At 35.9% G+C, this 16799-nt stretch overlaps 1 protein-coding gene across 1 annotated transcript; it reads left to right on the top strand.

Moving 5' to 3' along the window:
- The first annotated feature begins 4403 nt into the window (after nt 1-4403).
- Nucleotides 4404-5366, top strand: LOC101688291 (olfactory receptor 52N1). The gene has a single exon (XM_004779042.2). The coding sequence runs from the start codon at nt 4404-4406 to the stop codon at nt 5364-5366; it is 963 nt and encodes a 320-aa protein (XP_004779099.2).
- Nucleotides 5367-16799: the final 11433 nt, after the last annotated feature.

Here is a 16799-nt window from a genome sequence, read left to right as displayed (position 1 = left end):
TAAGGGTAGGGAAAAAAATTGGGAGATGTTGATCAAAGGATACAAAACTTACAGTTATAAAATGAATATAAGTATTAGAGAGTCTAATGTATAGCATGGTGACTACACTTAACAATATTGTATTATACACTTGAAAGTTGCTATGAGAGTAGAGTTCTAATGTTCTCACCATAATAATAGAATGTTAACTATGTAAGGTGAAGAATGTTAAATAACAATATTGTGGCAAATATTCTGTATCAAATCATCACATTGTACACCTTAAACTTACACAATGTTATATGCCAATTATATCTCAATAGAGCTGGAAAAAAAGGTACCTATAAAAAATCTAGGGGCGCCTGAGTGGCTCAGTGGGTTAAAGCCTCTGCCTTCAGCTCAGGTCATGATCCCAGGGTCCTGGGATCGAGCCCCGCATTGAGCTCTCTGCTCCGCGGGGGAGCCTGTTTCCTCCTCTCTCTATGCCTGCTTCTTTGCCTACTTGTGATCTCTGAGTGTCAAATGAATAAATAAAATCTTAATAAAGAAATCTATAGCAAATATGGGGAGTGCTGTGAACTATATAAGCCTGACGATTCACAGACCTGTACTCCTGGGGATAATAATACATTATATGTTATAAAAATTAAAAAAAAATAGAAATGTTTTTCTGAACTTCAACAGTTAAAAAATGAATAAAAGTCAGCTAAACATAGTTTTAAAAACACTGTTCTGAGATGGGGCACCTGGGTGACTCAGTGGGTTAAAACCTCTGCCTTTAGCTCAGGTCATGATCCCAGGGTCCTGGGATGGAGCCCCGAATTGAGCTCTCTGCTCTGCAGGGAGCCTGTTTCCTCCTCTCTCTATGCCTGCCTCTCTGCCTACTTGTGATCTCCGTCTGTCAAATAAATAAATAAATAAATTCTTTAAAAAAAACAGTGTTCTGAGAAATATGTATCTTTAAAAAATAATTTCCCAAAATAAAATCATAAATGCATTTTTACAACTGAAAAAAAATCTAGAGCAGATATCATACATGTTGGTGAGTTAATTGATGTTAGTCCAGAATTATCTTCCCAGCAATGAATTACACTTTCCTGAACATCCCAAATGTTTATTTCAAGGTAAGTGTGGGGGGGGGGGGGGGGGGGGGGGCAGTACATTGAAAGTCCAATAAATTTTATCTACCAGCAAGCACAGGCATATTATTATAAATTATTATATGTTACTATAAGCAGTTAGCCAGGTAAGATTTATTTCAAGCAAGTGACCACTTTTTATTTCATAGTAACTGTTACAATTGCACTGCTGTGCTTTTTAAAAAAATTCAATTAGCCAGTTATAGTACATCATTAGTTTCAGATGTAGAGTTCAATAGTTTATCAGTTGCACTGCTGTGCTTTTGCATTGTAACATAAATCCGTGTTTTCACCTGATTGTTTAGAATTGGTTTCTGTATCCTAAAGGGATACAGAAAGCCCTAGTAGGGCTTCACTACGCCCAATCATCAGTAATGAAGCAAAGATATCCCTGATCACTCTTCCTGTTAAACATTGCACAAGAAGGGTGTTGTAGCTAGTTAAGAAGGCAAGAAAAAAAATGCCAAAAAATACAGGAAAGGGAGAACAAAATGTTTTTAATTCACAAAGGGATGCTAATGTTTAGATAATCCAAAGAAATTTATATAAAAATGTTAACATTAATGAGTGAATTTATCAAGAACACTAACTACAAGATCTCATCTAAAGCTCAATTTTTTAGACCAAGATTATTTAATTTTTTCAGCAAAATATTTTTTTCAGTACCAATTTTGTGCATGATGTTATTCTAAGTTTTGAAAAAGGTAGTAGACAGGTCTGTCTCCCAAAAGATTTAATTCCAAAGTCTAAATAATTCTAGATCTGCACATGCTCTGTTTTACCTTTATTTTTGTTGTTGTTGTTGTCTCAGACCATCTAATTATACCTCTAAAAAATATGCTTCAAAAGTGCTAGATTATGATTTGGGACAAAATAATTCCTAAGACAATTTCCAGTGGCTGAGCTGGAGTCCTTAGGACCCAGATATATCTGATTCCTAAGTCTCTTTTTTCTTACAAACACACACAGGAAATCAGCTCTCCTCTGAGACTATAGGAGAAAGATATTGTAGCAATTAAGTTTCCCCAGCTCCCAACTTTAGAATATAACACACACACACACACTACATGCACATACATGGACACACACGCGCGCGCACGCACGCGCACACACACACACACACACACACACACAGAATAGAAAAGTTCCCTCCTCCACTCGCCTCCTCATGGTCTCAGTATAGGTTTTAGATCACTCTTGCAGGACCAAAAGCATCACATAGACATGAATATGACTTAATCTGTGGATATGTCTTCAGCTATGTGAGGAACTCCAGCAGCTTTCAGGGTGAGCAGATTTCTGAATTGGGGCTGCATTCTTCTTATTAAAGGAGTGGGTGCAAATTATGATAGCTGAGCTGGGAAGAGGCATAAGAGTTGTCATACACGGTTCTTCTCCTTACCTTTGGAAAAGATCCAGTGTACCCTACTATACAGATGCCTTTATATACTGGCTTATGTACTCCTTTTTCACTTTCGATAAAAATGTTAATGTTTCAGATACTGAAATATAATCCTTGTGGGGAATATTCTAAAGAGAAGTCATCAGTCCCACTGGCTGTGTAAGCTAAAGTGAGCATTTTCAAGATGCAGTGGAAAAACAAAAAAACAAAACACGTAAGAGTGAAGACAGGCTTATTCCATAGTTTTCTGTTTCTCATTCACTTTTCCTTCCAGGCAATTGCTTCCATTTTATTTCATAGTTATAGTTGAAATATTTCTCAATTTAAAGTGCTTCTAGATTTCATTTCCTCAGCTTTAATATTTAAAAAAATAAAGATATAAAATTTTATAAAAGACATAGACAAGCAGAGCCAAGTTTATATAGTCTTAGATTTCAGAGACACCTGGGAAGTGGCAGGGAGGTCACCTCTCATATGTCCAGGAGGTACTACTAATGTTGGCATTGATATTTTTTATTCAAAGAGACTATTTTCCTTTCAACAGCCCTCTATAGGACTATCCTTATTTCACTACTGGCACATTTTTTTTTTTCCTAAATTATCACATTCTAGTCTAACATAGCCCACTTCTTCAGACTTTTGCATCTTATTTACATCCATCTTATGCTCAAAACTAAGTTCCTATTTCCTCACATATACTATCACACCAAATAAATATTATCCTCCTTACTATTCATAAATATTTTGTTCATAAATATTTTCTATGGGCTTTAAAAATGTCTTGAATATCTCTCTTTTATCCTAGAAAAATTTGTTTTGGAGCTTATGCAGGCTGGGAAATATTCATTTCTATGGCTCCCTGAAATTGTGATATAGGGTGAAAAAAAAGTACTCTGTTCTAAAGAAAATGTCAGTTGTTTTAGTTTAAGATGATGAGTATCTCCATTCACGTTGGGCTAGACTCTAGAGTCCATTGGAAGAGACTCTTAGAACAACATTAATGTCTCATAAGTTACTACATTCCCAATGATTCTTCACCCACTATTTATAGTGGTAGTGACCCAAGAACAGTAATCAGGGGCCATTTGATGATGTTAATAAAGAGATTATTATGTTTTAACATTTAAGACCATTCTATGATTCTTAGTTTTCTGAATTTAAGTTTATCCCAAACCAAAAGTGGGACATTTGTGCTAAAATTAACCCTTTTAAATCATTGTAAGGTTAGTCCTCTAGTAAGACTGATTACCTGAGAAAGGTGAGCCCACAAGAACCATTGAAAACTGTTAACATTTTAGAATGAAATATGTATCCCTGACTATGATGATGAGACCTTAGCCCTTAGGGCATATTTCATCAATTCTTGATCACACAGTTGGTGAGTTTGTGACCAACTTCAGCCTGGAGAATGGACTGCAAATTATGATAACAAAACCATGAAATCCTAGACACAACAAGATCCAGCACATCCACTAAAAGTCAGTTTATCTGGTCAGAGTCTAATGCTTAAGACATGGACCCAAACAGTGCATATGTCACATAGTCAACATAAAAGACCTTATCCAGTGACTGATCTACAAAAAGACAAATTAGCCATTATAAAGAAAGAAAATCCTGCTGGTCAGTTACTCTTTGAGCCTTCTCCTCCTCCTCCTTCTTCCTCTCCTCCTCCCCACCCTCCTCCTCCTCCTCCTCTTCCTCCCGCTCTTCCTCCTCCTCCTCCTTCTCTTCCTCCTCCTTCTTTCTCCTTCTCTTCCTCCTCCTCTTCTCCTCCTCCTCCTCCTTCTTCTCCTCCTCCTCTCCCCTTCTTCCTTCTCCCTTTTTCTTTTTCTGCTTACAGAACAATTCTATAACTGCTGTACCATGAACTTCCAACAGGTGTTATGTCATTCATAAATGGCACCAGTCTAACTCCAGCTTCATTCATCTTAAATGGCATCCCTGGGCTGGAAGAAGTGCATCTGTGGATCTCCTTCCCACTGTGCACCATGTACAGCATTGCCATTACAGGGAACTTTGGCCTTATGTACCTCATTTACTCTGAAGAAGCTTTACACAGACCTATGTACATCTTCCTAGCCCTTCTTTCCTTCACAGATGTGCTTATGTGCACCAGCACTCTTCCCAACACCCTCTGCATATTGTGGTTCAGCCTCAAGGAGATTGACTTTAAGGCTTGCCTGGCCCAGATGTTCTTTGTGCATACATTCACAGGGATGGAGTCTGGGGTGCTCATGCTTATGGCACTGGACCGCTATGTGGCCATCTGCTACCCCCTGCGCTATACTACTATCCTCACTAATGAAGTCATTGCCAAGGCTGGACTCCTCACTTTTCTTAGAGGTGTAGTACTTGTTATCCCTTTCACTTTCCTCACCAGGCGCCTGCCATACTGCAGGGGCAATGTCATACCTCACACCTACTGTGACCACATGTCTGTGGCCAAGATATCCTGTGGAAATGTTAGGATCAATGCTATCTATGGTTTGATGGTTGCCCTACTGATTGGGGGCTTTGATATCTTGTGCATCACAATCTCCTACACCATGATCCTTCGAGCAGTTGTGAGTCTCTCTTCAGCAGATGCACAGCAGAAGGCCTTCAGCACATGTACTGCCCACATCTGTGCCATTGTCATCACCTATGTTCCAGCCTTTTTCACGTTCTTTACTCACCGGTTTGGGGGACACACTATTCCTCCACACATACACATTATTATGGCTAATCTGTATCTGCTGATGCCTCCCACAATGAACCCTATTGTGTATGGGGTGAAAACTAAGCAGATACAAAAAAGTGTCATTAGATTCTTGCTTAAGGGAAAAGAAAATTCTCATAAAATTTAAGTAGAGTTTTCTGAGACGTTAGAATTCTCTTAGCCAGGTTGAGATCAGCAAGACTGTAGGGAACTCTCCAAATGAAAGCAGGTATCTGGCCACAGGAAAGTTCCATGGGACTTTAATTCTTCTACCTCTCTTTAATGGGTATCACAATGCCCATTAGGCAGAGACTTTCTCTCCTGAAATCCCATGTTCTTCAAAGACTTTTTTTTGAATGAGCACACAGGGAGAGCAGCAGAGGGAGAGTCAGAAGTAGGCTCTCTGCTGAGCAGGGAACCTGATACCAGACGTGATCACCAGACCCTGTGATAATGACCCCAGCTGAAGGGAGATGCTTAACTGACTGAGCTACCCAGGTGCCCCTTCTTCAAATAGGGGACAGTTGTTGGATCACTAGGACTAGAGTTGAACTTTCTAAAAAAATTTAAATCTCTGGCAAACATGAGCCATGTTCTTCAATATCTGTGCTAGTTTATTTATCATAACGTTTTCTTCACCATTTGTAGTTCATTCTTCTTTCCCAAGTTATTTTTTTCATGCTTTATTTCCCAAGTTTGTCAACTGTATATCTAGCAGTGCATACATATGTTCATTAGAAAACTTCTAAATGATGTTAAGTTGCAGCATATTCATAATACCCAGAACGTATATCCTTCAATATCCAAGCTGAATAAATAAATAATTATGGTCTATTTCAAATACAATGTTGAGTGAAAGAGACAAAATAATATGTGTAGTGTGATTTCATTTAGATGCAGTTCACAAGCAGACAAAAACTAATTTTTGGTGTTAGAAATGAGGATGGTGTTTAACTTTGGGAATGAAAGCCCAGATAATGATTGGACAGGGTATGAGGAATGCTTCTGAGGAGCTGCCAAGGATTTAGTTCTTGACCTGAATGGTAATTACAAAGTGTCCACTTGGTGATATTTAATGAGGCTGTACACTTACGATGTGTGCTCTTTTTTGCATGCATATTATAGTTCAATAAAATATTTATTTAAAATAATATGTCTTGAGGATGCTCTCTGATTTCTCTGAATTGTGAAACATTTTCTTCCTTTCCTCCTGTTCTTTCTGCCCATGGCTTACAAGTATATATATTTAACTTCTTTCCATGGTATGCTAAATTTAGTATCAATAATATGTATATGTGTACAAATTATGATCAAATAATCCAGACAAGATAATCATTAAAAAAAAAATCAAAACTTCCATCTTGAAAATCTCTTCCATCTAGTTCCTTTCCAGAGATAACCTCTTAAAAATATTGTGTGTGTATGTGTATGGATTTTTTCTTCTCTTTGGTGATTTCTTCTTTTACTACAAGTTATATTTGAACTTTAATTTGACTACAAACTCCCCTTTTATAGACAATGGGGATTGCAACTCAGTTGCAGTATCTGTCACCTGTGTGATTTATATATACATATGTGTGTGTGTGATTTATGTATGTGTGTGTGCCTATAGTGTATACATGTATCTACATTTTATATATATATATATATATATATATATAATCTACATATATAGATATGTGTGTCTACAGTTTCCTTATCTCCCTACTACTTCCAACCTCAATGTTAATCAGATATATTTTTAACTTCCTGCTCTTTTTAAAATTTTATTTATTAGAGAGACAGAGAGAGAGAGAGAGCGCACAAACAGGGGTAGCAACAGAGAGGGAGAAATAGGCTCCTTGTTGAGCAGGGAGATCGAAGTGGGGCTCAATCGTAGGACCCTGGCATCATGACCTTTGCTGAAGGCAGACACTGAACATACTGAGCCTTCCAGGCACCCCTTTAATTTCCTATACTTAAGATTATTATCACTAGCTATGAGTCTAGAAATCTTCCTAGATTTGTTTATCATTTCATTGCAATAGCTGAAAACTAATAAACAGTATTTGAACTATTATAGTTATACAAATATTGATACGATTATTGGGTATGAATGTATACTACTTTACAAACAGGTCAGGATTATATTGTTTTCTGTATCTGTTCAATGTCACCATCTTTATTATTTTTGCAGGAGAACATTTCCAATATCAATACTTTCTAGAGATATCTGATAATATATTTCACCCATAAAACAATGAATGGTTTTCTATGGAAAAGAGACAAGCAGAGAATTAGAAAATGACTTATAATAGAAAAGAATTACTGATGGCAAAAATACATAAGGAAAGGAAAATAAAGTTACAAAAATCTCACAGAAAGAGAAAAAAGGTAAGGCAATATAAAATATGAAAGGAAAATAAAGAAATATGGAATTTCTTTCCAGGACGGCAGAAGTCTTACTTTTAAGATTTACATTAAAAGTGAAAACTGTTGAGGCAAAGAGAATTTTTCCAAATATCTACAAAATAATATTTTCTATAACAAAATTAAAAATTTGTATTTTAAGAAGTAATCAAGATATACCAAAATATCTAGAAAATTTGTAAAAGAGTCAAACCTAAACATGCTACTGTCAAAGAAGAAAAGATAATGAAAAAAATCCTTAAAAATTTCAGGTGGAAAATAAACATTAAAATACCAAAAATTTCAATTCATATTTCCATAATTGAAAAGGATCCCTACTAATAAATATTGATGCTGGAGGATCATAGAGCAATTTTCTTTTTATGAAAAGAAGTAATTATTAGACTGTAATCATGTTCTCAATATAATAGTCAATCAAATATGTGAATGATAAAGTTACTTTAGATATGCAAAAAATGAAGAAAGATGATCTACATAACAGCTTTTCTTAGATATTTGATGATGAGGTCCAGCAAAATGACAGAATAAACCAGAAGTTGCTAATACATGGAATTCAGACATTAGTGGTTTCAATCTAGGAAAGGAATAAAAGAATTTCCACCACTCTGAATAAAGAAGATTGAAGATGAGAATAATGTCTTGTAGATCAGCTTTCAACAATTATCCTTGTGTTCATTCAATTTGTTCTGATTATATTAGTAGAAACTTCCACATTCATACACATTCTTTCTCTCTCCCTTCCTCCCTCTCTCCATATCAAGATTAAGTATAATTTACTTAGACACTACTAGGAGTTAATTTATTCTGGATGCTTTACATGCATATCTCTGATTTTTGAATCAATTCTGTAGATAGTCATTATTCACTGCATTTTATTTTTAAGGAGACTGAAATTTGGATGGGTTCTTTAATTTTTCATAGGCTACAAAGATTTTAGGTAGAGATATGGGATTTGAACCTAGAAAACTCGTGTTATTTCTTTTTTAAATTGTATTTCATTGAGGTAAAAATATTTCACATGAAATTTATCCTCTTAAAACATTTTAAGTGTATAATACATTTTGTTTATTGTACATACAATGTTGTACAACAGATCTCTAGCCCTTATTCATCTCACTTAACTGAAAGTTTATGATGGCTGTTTAGTAATTTTTCCCTCTCCCCTGTCTTGGGAAACAAACTTCTCCTCTTTATTTTTATGAATTTGACTATTTCAGATACCTCATCTATATGGAATCATGAAGCATTTGTTCTGTGACCAACATTTTTCACTCAGCATAGTATCTTCATGGTTATCCATGTTGTGCATATTGCAAAATGTGCTTCCTTAAGGTTGCACTGTATTCCATTATACATATATACCACATTTTTTTTTTATTCAACTGTCAATGGACATTTACGTTGTTTCCACATTTTGGTTATGATGAATAATGATGAATAATGATCTCTTTGAGATCCTTATTTCAGTTCTATTGGATAAATCAGAAGCAGGGTTGCTGTATCTTATGGTGGTTCTATTTAAAAATGTTTTAGGAATGTCCATATTCTTTTCCATAGTTGCTGAAATATTTCACATTCCTAGCAACAGTGCACAAATGTCCCAATATCTCTACATTCTTGCCAAGACTTTTTGTCTCTTGTTTCTTCAATAACAGCAATCCTGATAGATATCAGGTGACATGTCATTGTGGTTTATATTTGCATTTCCCTTATCATCTGATGATTAGTGATGTTGAGCATCTTTTCATATACTTGTTAGCCATTTGTATCTGCTCTTTGAAGAGGCATCTATTAAAGACCTCAGCCCATTTTCTAACTTTCTGCTCAAATTGAGTTGTAGGAGTTCCTTATTCATTTTGTATATTATCTTATGGTTTGCAAGTATCCTCTCCCATCCTGCAGGTTACCTTTTTGCTCTGTTGAGTCATTCTTTCATTCATTAACACCATTCCATGTTACATCTTCCAAAGATGGAATCTTATTTCTTCCAATGGTTGAAAAACTTTTTATCCATCCCTAGTCACTTCCTTTTCCTACTTTTCTTAAATATATGTTACTATTGTATCTTCTTGAAATTTAATAGGAATGCCAGAAGGACAACAGAAGTCTCTTCTGTATTATCACATAACCACATCTTTTTTTTTTTATCTTCAGCATAACAGTATTCATTATTTTACACCACACCATGGAATCTGTGCCCTCTCTAATACCCACCACCTGGTTCCCCCAACCTCCCACCCCCTGCCCCTTCAAAACCCTCAGATTGTTTTTCAGAGTCCATAGTCTCTCATGGTTCTTCTCCCCCTCCAATTTATCCCAACTCCCTTCTCCTCTACCTCTCCCCATGTCCTCCGTGTTATTTCTTATGCTCCACAAATAAGTGAAACCATATGATAGTTGACTCTCTCTGCTTGACTTATTTCACTCAGCATAATCTCTTCTAGTTCCTTCCATGTTGATACAAAAGTTGGATATTCATCCTTTCTGAGGGAGGCATAATACTCTGTAGTGTATATGGACCACATCTTCCTTATCCATTCATCCATTGAGGGGCATCTTGGTTCTTTCCACAATTTGGTGATTGTGACCATTGCTGTTATGAACATTGGGGTACAGATGACCCTTCTTTTCATTAAATATGTATTTTGGGGGTCAATACCCAGTAGTGCAATTGCAGGTCATAAGGAAGCTCTATTTTTAATCTCCTAAGGAATCTCCACACTGTTTTCCTAAGTGGCTGCCCCAACTTGCATTCCCACAAACAGTGTAAGAGGGTTCACCTTTCTCTGCATCCTCTTCAACACACATTGTTTACTGTCTTGTTAATTTTGGCCATTCTAACTGGTGTAAGGTTGTATCTCAATGTGATTTTGATTTGAATCTCCCTGATGGCTAATGATGATGAACATTTTTTCATGTGTCTGTTAGTCATTTGTATGTCTTCTTTGGAGAAGTGTCTGTTCATGTCTTCTGCCCATTTCTTGACATGATTATCTGTTTTGTGTGTGTTGAGTTTGACCATAAGAAACCTGGGAATAAACCTAACCAAAGAGGAAAAGTATCTGTACTCAAGGAACTACAGAACACTCATGAAAGAAACTGAAGAAGACACAAAAAGATGGAAGACCATTCCATGCTCTTGGATCGGAAGAGTAAACATTGTCAAAATGTCTATATTGCCTAGAGCAATCTATACTTTCAATGCCATTCTGATTAAAATTACACCAGCATTTTTTAAAGAACTGGAGCAAACAATCCTAAAATTTGTATGGAATCAGAAAAGACCCCAAATTGCTAAGGAAATGCTGAAAAATAAAAACAAAACTGGGAGCATCACGTTGCCTGATTTCAAGATTTACTACAAAGCTGTGATCACCAAGACAGCAGGGTACTGGCACAAAAACAGACACATAGACCAGTGGAACAGAGTAGAGAGCCCAGAATATGGACTGTCAACTCTATGGTCAAATAATCTTTGACAAAGCAGAAAAAAATATACAGTGGGAAAAAGTCTCTTCAATAAATGGTGCTGGGAAAATTGGACAGCTAGGTGTAGAGGAATGAAACTCAACTGTTCTCTTACACCACACACAAAGATAAACTCGAAATGGATAAAAAGATCTCAGTGTGAGGCAGGAATCCATCAAAACCCTAGAGGAGAACATAGGCGGTAGCCTCTTTGACATTGGCCACAGCAACTTCTTTCAAGATATGTCTCCAAAGGTAAAGAAAACAAAAGCAAAAATGAATTTTTGGGACTTCATCAAGATCAAAAGCTTCTTCCCAGCAAAGGAAACAGTTAGCAAAGCAGAGTCAACCCAAGGAATGGGTAAGATATTTACAAATGACAATACAGAGAAAGGGCTGATATCCAGGATCTATAAAGGATTATTCAAACTCAACACACACAAAAGAGATAATCATTAGTGTTTCATAGTTTTCAGAGTACAGATTTTTCACCTCTTAAGTCAAGTTTATTTGTAGGTTTTTTTTTTTTTTTTTTGGTGCAATTGTAAATGGTGTTTTTTTTTAAATTTCTGGTAATTTGTTATTAGTATATAAAAATGTTACCTATTTCTGCATATTAATTTTCTACCACATAACTTTGCTGAATTAATTTATTACTTCCAGTGGTATTTTAGTGGAGTCTTTAGGACTTTCCATGTATAGTATCATGCCATCTTCAAATAGTGAAAGTTTAACTCCTTTTCCAATATTGATACCTTATAGACCAATGGGTTTTAATGCAACAGAGTACAAAAGTTCATTGGCAACTTTTAAAATTTTACATTGCAACTAATCTTTAGAAAACTATCTAAAAAAATTTTGGGGTATAGTATCAAAGAAGAATATCCACAATTAACTGAAAAATGTATTAAAATCTCAACTCCTCCCTCTTACAACTATATATCTACATGAAATTATACTTTCTTTATAAATATCAAATAAAATCATTTCAGTAGGTTACATGCAGAACCAGATTATGAGAATCTAGTTGTCTATTAAGCCAGGGATTAAAATACTTGCAAAAATGTAAAATAATATGACTTTTTCTTACTATTTTATGTCAAAAATATGTTTTTTTCATAAAATATGGTTTATGGTACATAGATTTATTATTGCTATTTTTAAATTGCTTCCAAATTTTTTGCTTTAATTTTGAATATATACAATATTTATGGATATGAACCATAAAAACAAAAGCTCTTTAGAGTTTCACTAAAGTTTAATAGGGTAAATTGGATAGTAAGAAAAATGATTTTAAGAATCACTGATCTAATACATAAGAGTAAATTCAGCTAAAAAAAAAAAGAGTAAATTCAGCTATATCAATAATTTCCATGTGGTCTTTGTTTGTTATATCTCTTCTCTAAATTAAAATATAACTTATACAGAGTACAGCATAGAAATATTAAGTATACCTATCTTACTGACAGACCCAACTATAGATTATTTCTATGGCTTTCATATGGTCCCCAAAGGTAACCACAATTTTGACCTCAGCATCATAGACTTCCTTGTATTTTTTGAACTTAATGTGATAGTAATAACACAAGATGTGCTCTCTTTTTTTGACCTATTGAATATCCATTTTTATAATTTTTATTAATATACAGTGCAATATTATTTTCAGGTGTAGAATTTAGTAGTTCATCACTTACATACAACACCCAGTGCTCACCACAATAACTGCCCTCCTTAAAACCTGTCACCTATTTAACTCATCACCCCACCCACTTCCCCTCCAGTAACCATCAGTTTGTTCTCTATACTTAAGAGTTTGTTTTTTGGTTCGCCTCTCTTTCTCTCTCTCTCTCCCTCTGCTTTTTTTTTTCCCCCTCTATATTCAGTTTTTTTTGTTCTTAAACTCCACATATAAGTGAAATCATATGGTACTTGTCTTTCTCTGACTGACTTGTTTCACCTAGCATAACTCTCTAGTTATGTCCACATCATTGCAAATGGCAAGATTTCTTTCTTTTTTAATGGCTGACAAATAATCCAGTGTGTGCGGGTGTGTGTGTGTGCATGTGTGTATGCCATCTCTTCTTTATTTATTCATCAGTTGATAGACATTTGGGCTCTTTCCATAATTTAGCTATTATTGATAATACTGCTATTAACATCAGGGTGCATGCATAATTCAATTATGAATTAATTTTTTTATCACTTGAGTAAATCTCTAGTAGTGCAATTGCTGGATCAGGTTGTAGTCCCTTAGCAAATTTGTTAATTACAAATGATGTAAATAAAGGGGAGAGAAAAAAGTAACGACTCAGGCTACTATGAGTCTGATATCACCCAAGCTTTACATTCTTACTGCCTATAAGATCATACACAAATAAAATAATAATTTCATAACCATATGTCTATATCTGTGTACTCGTATGTGAAAAGTGTACCTGGGGTTGGTAATGAAAACAAGCTAATATTAATGAATATTAACAATTTTAATATTTATTGAGAATTTTGTTTCTTTCTGTGTAAGGGCATTTAGGATACAAATTGAAAGTATTTAACAATGTCTCAGAAAGTTTCAATTACTCACACATTCATAGGTACTTTTATTAGTTTATTTCTTTTTCTTTTAAGTGAGGTTGATGATGGATATTACGGCATTGTACAAATTCATCAAAATTCAGCCTTGTAATGCCTGCATATCAAGAATATTTAGATACCCAAATTTTGAGATAATAATGATGATGGTGATGATAACAGTGATAATAAAACACATGACTAATTATAAATGACTTTAATTACATAATGAGTCATGTCTATATATTTTTATTAATTTGGAAAAGAAAATTAGTTTGGAAGAAGATAAATAGAACTCTTAAATTCCATAATTTAGAGGTAACTTTTGATATGTCTTAAATATTAAATTCATATGTTTTGGAAAAAATGTTTGGATAATACCATATGAAAACATAAATTCTGCCATTTTCAGTTGACATATAATAAGTGTTAACAAGATTATTCAGTAATATTATGACTAAATTAAAGTGCATCACATGCATTTTTTAATTGCCTTAACTATTTTCCTATTTTTATGCATATGCCTATATTTTTTCTTATGATAAAAACTTTATTGTCTTAAACATCAAATGGTTTATACATCACTTTTTTTCTTCAGAAAGTTCCTATTAAAAAAAGAAAAATAAAGTGTTTCGATTATTTAGGGCTGACTTAACATTTCAGTATGTGACAAAAACTCTAACCCAAATCCATCTAGTTCACTCAGCTGCAGACAGGTCCTATGTCCAGCGCCTAAACCAAGGGCACAGTGCAGCCAACAGTGGGATTCCTGAGTTTGGTTTAAAGTTCTCAGAGTTTTCCCAACTCTCAAAACCAAAGCACTATGGGAGTGACTAAGCAATACATGAGCAATTCCAAGAACAAAGGGGAGAAAAGAAGGGTTTCTATTTGCTAAGATTTGCCAAATATGGCTACAAAACTGGTAAACAAACCTTACTCGAGAGCGAAGGTCATTAGCCCAACTTGCCAGGATGACGAGATTTTGAATAAAAACGAACAAGTCAATGTTCATTGCAGGTACACCATGAAGAAAGCGTTATGATCAGTACACTGAACTGCTTTGAGTGCATCACTATTTCTAAAGGATGATGGAGAGAACAGAGAACGGAATATAGTCGTTCAGAGAGACAGAGATCTCAGACAGAAGGCAGAAACTCAGAAAGCTGCAGGGCCTTCGGGGGGAAAAGAAAAGAAGTCCGGACAGCATCAGGTCATCTCAGGCTGAAGGAATCTGGAAACCAATGGGCTGATCTGACTGCCTGGGGTGGGAGAGTGAGAGAGTCTTCTCCTTTAAGCCACAGACGCATTCATTCAAGGTTGTATGTAAAGCAAGCCCCTGATGAAGACGATCTTTTCCCAATAGACACTGATTTTCCCAGGGGAAAAAACATCCAGCACACCCCTTCCCCAAGTCGGCTAATGAAAACCTTCGTACAGTACACATTTAAAGAAATACGGATCTGCAGAAGTTCTAATTTTGTGTTCTACACACCCCCCGCCCCCACCCCCCTGGTCTTCTGTCATCTGCCTTTTTTCGGTAAAAGAAACATTCTCTAACTCCTACATCCTTGAACCATTTTCTCCATGGATTTCATTCCTTAAGATTGTGCCCTGAAGCTTACCAACTAGATCCCTCTTGCCTTTTACAGCCCCCAGGGTCTCCATTACCAATCACCAATATGGAGCTGATAAACTTGTGAGTTCTCTAATTATAAGCCTCAGAAGTCACTAGTAGGCAGGCCCAGAACTTCTACCTGTATGCCTCAGAATTACAACATATGTGGTGACATTTTAAATAATGGGTTGAAGAACGTCCTTTTAATGGAGCTAGCCTGTCAAAGATTAGGTAGAGCCTGGAATTCTCTTGTCAACAGTCCTGCCCACCATCAGGTCCCCCCGCTCACTACATCTTCTGCTCTGGATTCCTACCGCCACACCTTGCACTCAGCTTCTTTAAAACAGCAACTGCTAGGAACAACGCAAAAGGCAAGGGAAGCAAAGGAAAAAATGAACTATTGGGATTTCATCAAGATCAAAAGCTTTTGCACAGCAAAGGAAACAGTTAACAAAATCAAAAGACAACTGACAGAATGGGAGAAGATATTTGCAAACGACATATCAGATAAAGGACTAGTGTCCAGAATCTATAAAGAACTTAGCAAACTCAACACCCAAAGAATAAATAATCCAATCAAGAAATGGGCAGAGGACATGAACAGACATTTCTGCAAAGAAGACATCCAGATGGTGAACAGACACATGAAAAAGTGCTCCATATCACTCGGCATCAGGGAAATACAAATCAAAACCACAATGAGATATCACCTCACACCAGTCAGAATGGCTAAAATCAACAAGTCAGGAAATGACAGATGCTGGCGAGGATGCGGAGAAAGGGGAACCCTCCTACACTGTTGGTGGGAATGCAAGCTGGTGCAGCCACTCTGGAAAACAGCATGGAGGTTCCTCAAAATGTTGAAAATAGAACTGCCCTATGACCCAGCAATTGCACTATTGGGTATTTACCCTAAAGATACAAATGTAGTGATCCAAAGGGGCACATGCACCCGAATGTTTATAGCAGCAATGTCCACAATAGCCAAACTATGGAAAGAACCTAGATGTCCATCAACAGATGAATGGATCAAGAAGATGTGGTATATATACACAATGGAATACTATGCAGCCATCAAAAGAAATGAAATCTTGCCATTTGCGACAACATGGATGGAACTAGAGCGTATCATGCTTAGCGAAATAAGTCAAGCAGAGAAAGACAACTATCATATGATCTCCCTGATATGAGGAAGTGGTGATGCAACATGGGGGCTTAAGTGGGTAGGAGAAGAATAAATGAAACAAGATGGGATTGGGAGGGAAACAAACCATAAATAACTCTTAATCTCACAAAACAAACTGAGGGTTGCTGGGGGGAGGGGTTAGGGAGAAGGGGGTGGGATTATGGACATTGGGGAGGGTATGTGCTTTGGTGAGTGCTGTGAAGTGTGTAAACCTGGTGATTCACAGACCTGTACCCCTGGGGATAAAGATATATGTTTATAAAAAATAAAAAATTTAAGATGTATTAACAAAAAAAAAAAAAAAAACAGCAACTGCTACAGGATCCTCTGCTAAG

The sequence above is a fragment of the Mustela putorius genome, unplaced genomic scaffold (genome assembly GCF_011764305.1).
Source record: "Mustela putorius furo isolate JIRA1106 unplaced genomic scaffold, ASM1176430v1.1 tig00000238_pilon_pilon_pilon, whole genome shotgun sequence".
Classification (NCBI taxonomy): domain Eukaryota; kingdom Metazoa; phylum Chordata; class Mammalia; order Carnivora; family Mustelidae; genus Mustela; species Mustela putorius.
The sequence above is the reverse complement of the archived record's forward strand: the minus strand, read 5'-3'. Positions and strand labels throughout refer to the sequence as shown.

Excerpts from the sequence above, each read along its gene's own strand:
- LOC101688291 (XM_004779042.2), top strand. The coding sequence starts at position 4,404 with ATGTCATTCATAAATGGCACCAGTCTAACTCCAGCTTCATTCATCTTA.